At 45.0% G+C, this 1,686-nt stretch overlaps 2 protein-coding genes across 2 annotated transcripts in view; one reads left to right on the forward strand and one right to left on the reverse strand.

Annotated features, from left to right (window-relative positions):
• setd7 (SET domain containing 7, histone lysine methyltransferase) overlaps positions 1-618 on the reverse strand; it is a 9,166-nt gene extending 8,548 nt beyond the window's left edge. Inside the window, exon 1 of the mRNA XM_007543579.2 lies at positions 467-618. Coding sequence (XP_007543641.1) covers positions 467-596 — 130 coding nt within the window. The 5' untranslated portion in view covers positions 597-618. The remainder of the gene's footprint in view (positions 1-466) is intronic.
• Positions 619-732: 114 nt separating this feature from the next.
• Positions 733-1,686, forward strand: part of mgst2 (microsomal glutathione S-transferase 2) — a 14,764-nt gene continuing 13,810 nt past the window's right edge. Inside the window, exon 1 of the mRNA XM_007543581.2 lies at positions 733-1,009. Within this exon, the coding sequence (XP_007543643.1) occupies positions 949-1,009 (61 nt within the window). The 5' untranslated portion in view covers positions 733-948. The remainder of the gene's footprint in view (positions 1,010-1,686) is intronic.

Consider the following 1,686-nt stretch of genomic DNA (forward strand, 5'->3'; position numbering starts at 1 on the left):
TATATATATATATTAAATAATTCGTGGCGTTTTTTCTACATTCCATGATCTGATCCTACAACTGCTGTAGTTTTACTACTCGCTCAACCACTGCTGGAGCTTCTATAAACTCAGTCAACTTTCTGTCAACTCTTAAAGAAACAAACCATCCAATTTTTTTCTGACTGACTCCTGTTCAACAGACACATCAGCTGTTAAAAGCACCAGTGCGATGAAGCGAACATACTGTATCGTGTTAAACTTCCGTCGGCTGCGGAGCTCTAACGGCACCCACGCCGCTTTCAGCTGCCTCTTGCGCGGATCGCCGTCACAACTCCAGTCCCTGGCGCTCCCCACTACCGAGCGGGCCCAGTGTCAGACCTCCTCATGGAGGCTCGGGACTGAAGCGTTTAGCAGTTAAAGCGGGATCAAAGCCCTCCTTTACCACATCCCTCCCGTGAACAGCGTGTGTTGCAGCGGTACAAACCTTCCACCACCTCCTCCACGCTTTCATCGTCGCTGTCCATGCCACCGCGGGAGGAAGCCGGCTGATAATGGCACGCAAACCCCAACCCTGCGCTGTCACCCGTGGGCTGCCGTGGGGCGTGGTAACACATGCCAATTAGGTGCTCTGAACCGGTTAACTGCTGACTTGAACTCGTTTTTTAAAATCTCCATTAGAGGAAACCTGACAGCACCGCCACGGCCGATCAGAAAGGTTCCTGCAGACAGATCAAACAGGTAATGGGAGAAAGAAACGATATAAAACTGACACCATGCTTCACAGAGAAAGCATCCTCACAACATTTTCTTCAAACAAAAATATTTAATTGAGAATCCAGTCCATATTTTACAGAGGCAGGGCAGGGCAGAGCTTTACTGTACAGACATGTTTGAACATACAGTGGGATGGCTTTAAGTCTTTTCCCAGGAAGTCTCTCCTAACACTTGAGTAAAGTTCAGTCTGCAATGGCAACAGATTCCCCTCTTCTCCTGGCTGCAGTGACCCTTCTATCTGCCTTCCAGATGGGTGAGTATTAAATGATATTAAATGAAAACTCCATATACAAGTACTTGTGTTACCATAACCCTACTTTTACCTCAGTTTTATGTCTTTGCGGTTAGAACTGCATTGAGTTTTACCCCTGGTTCCTGGTGTCAGTGTTTACCTGTGGGGTGAATGACCCCAGTCATGACTTATTGCCAGATTGTGGTTCCCACCAGCATGTTTTGGATTTTGTAACATTAATTTTAGATGCACTCTTCTTATTTGTGTGTTTTGAAAAATAAAAATGTTTTCACCACGGCTTACTATAGTTGATGAGAGGAGCGGCCATATTGGAACATCAAGTCAGCCTTACAAGTCATAATTCAACTTTGGAGGATGTTGCAGTTAATTTTTCCAACTGGGAAGTCAAAATTTTCCAGTTCTGATTACGACTGGAATGCAGCATTAATCCAACTGTTTTCAAAGTGCCTGCAGTCTGAATGGTCATATCACATTTTATCTGACTTTTACGTCATTGCTGTGCGACATGCGTCATAATTCTGCACCAGAAGAAGCCCGACGAGGTTGGAGTCGTAAACTGTTCACACAGGGGCAGATCTAGAAAAATATTTATGGGGTGGCAGGAATTTTTTCAGGGGTGGCAGTATATATATATATATAAAAAAAAAATTCCCCTCTCACCCTCCGTGGGTGGTCTC

This window comes from Poecilia formosa, unplaced genomic scaffold (assembly GCF_000485575.1).
Source record: "Poecilia formosa unplaced genomic scaffold, Poecilia_formosa-5.1.2 Scaffold852, whole genome shotgun sequence".
Classification (NCBI taxonomy): domain Eukaryota; kingdom Metazoa; phylum Chordata; class Actinopteri; order Cyprinodontiformes; family Poeciliidae; genus Poecilia; species Poecilia formosa.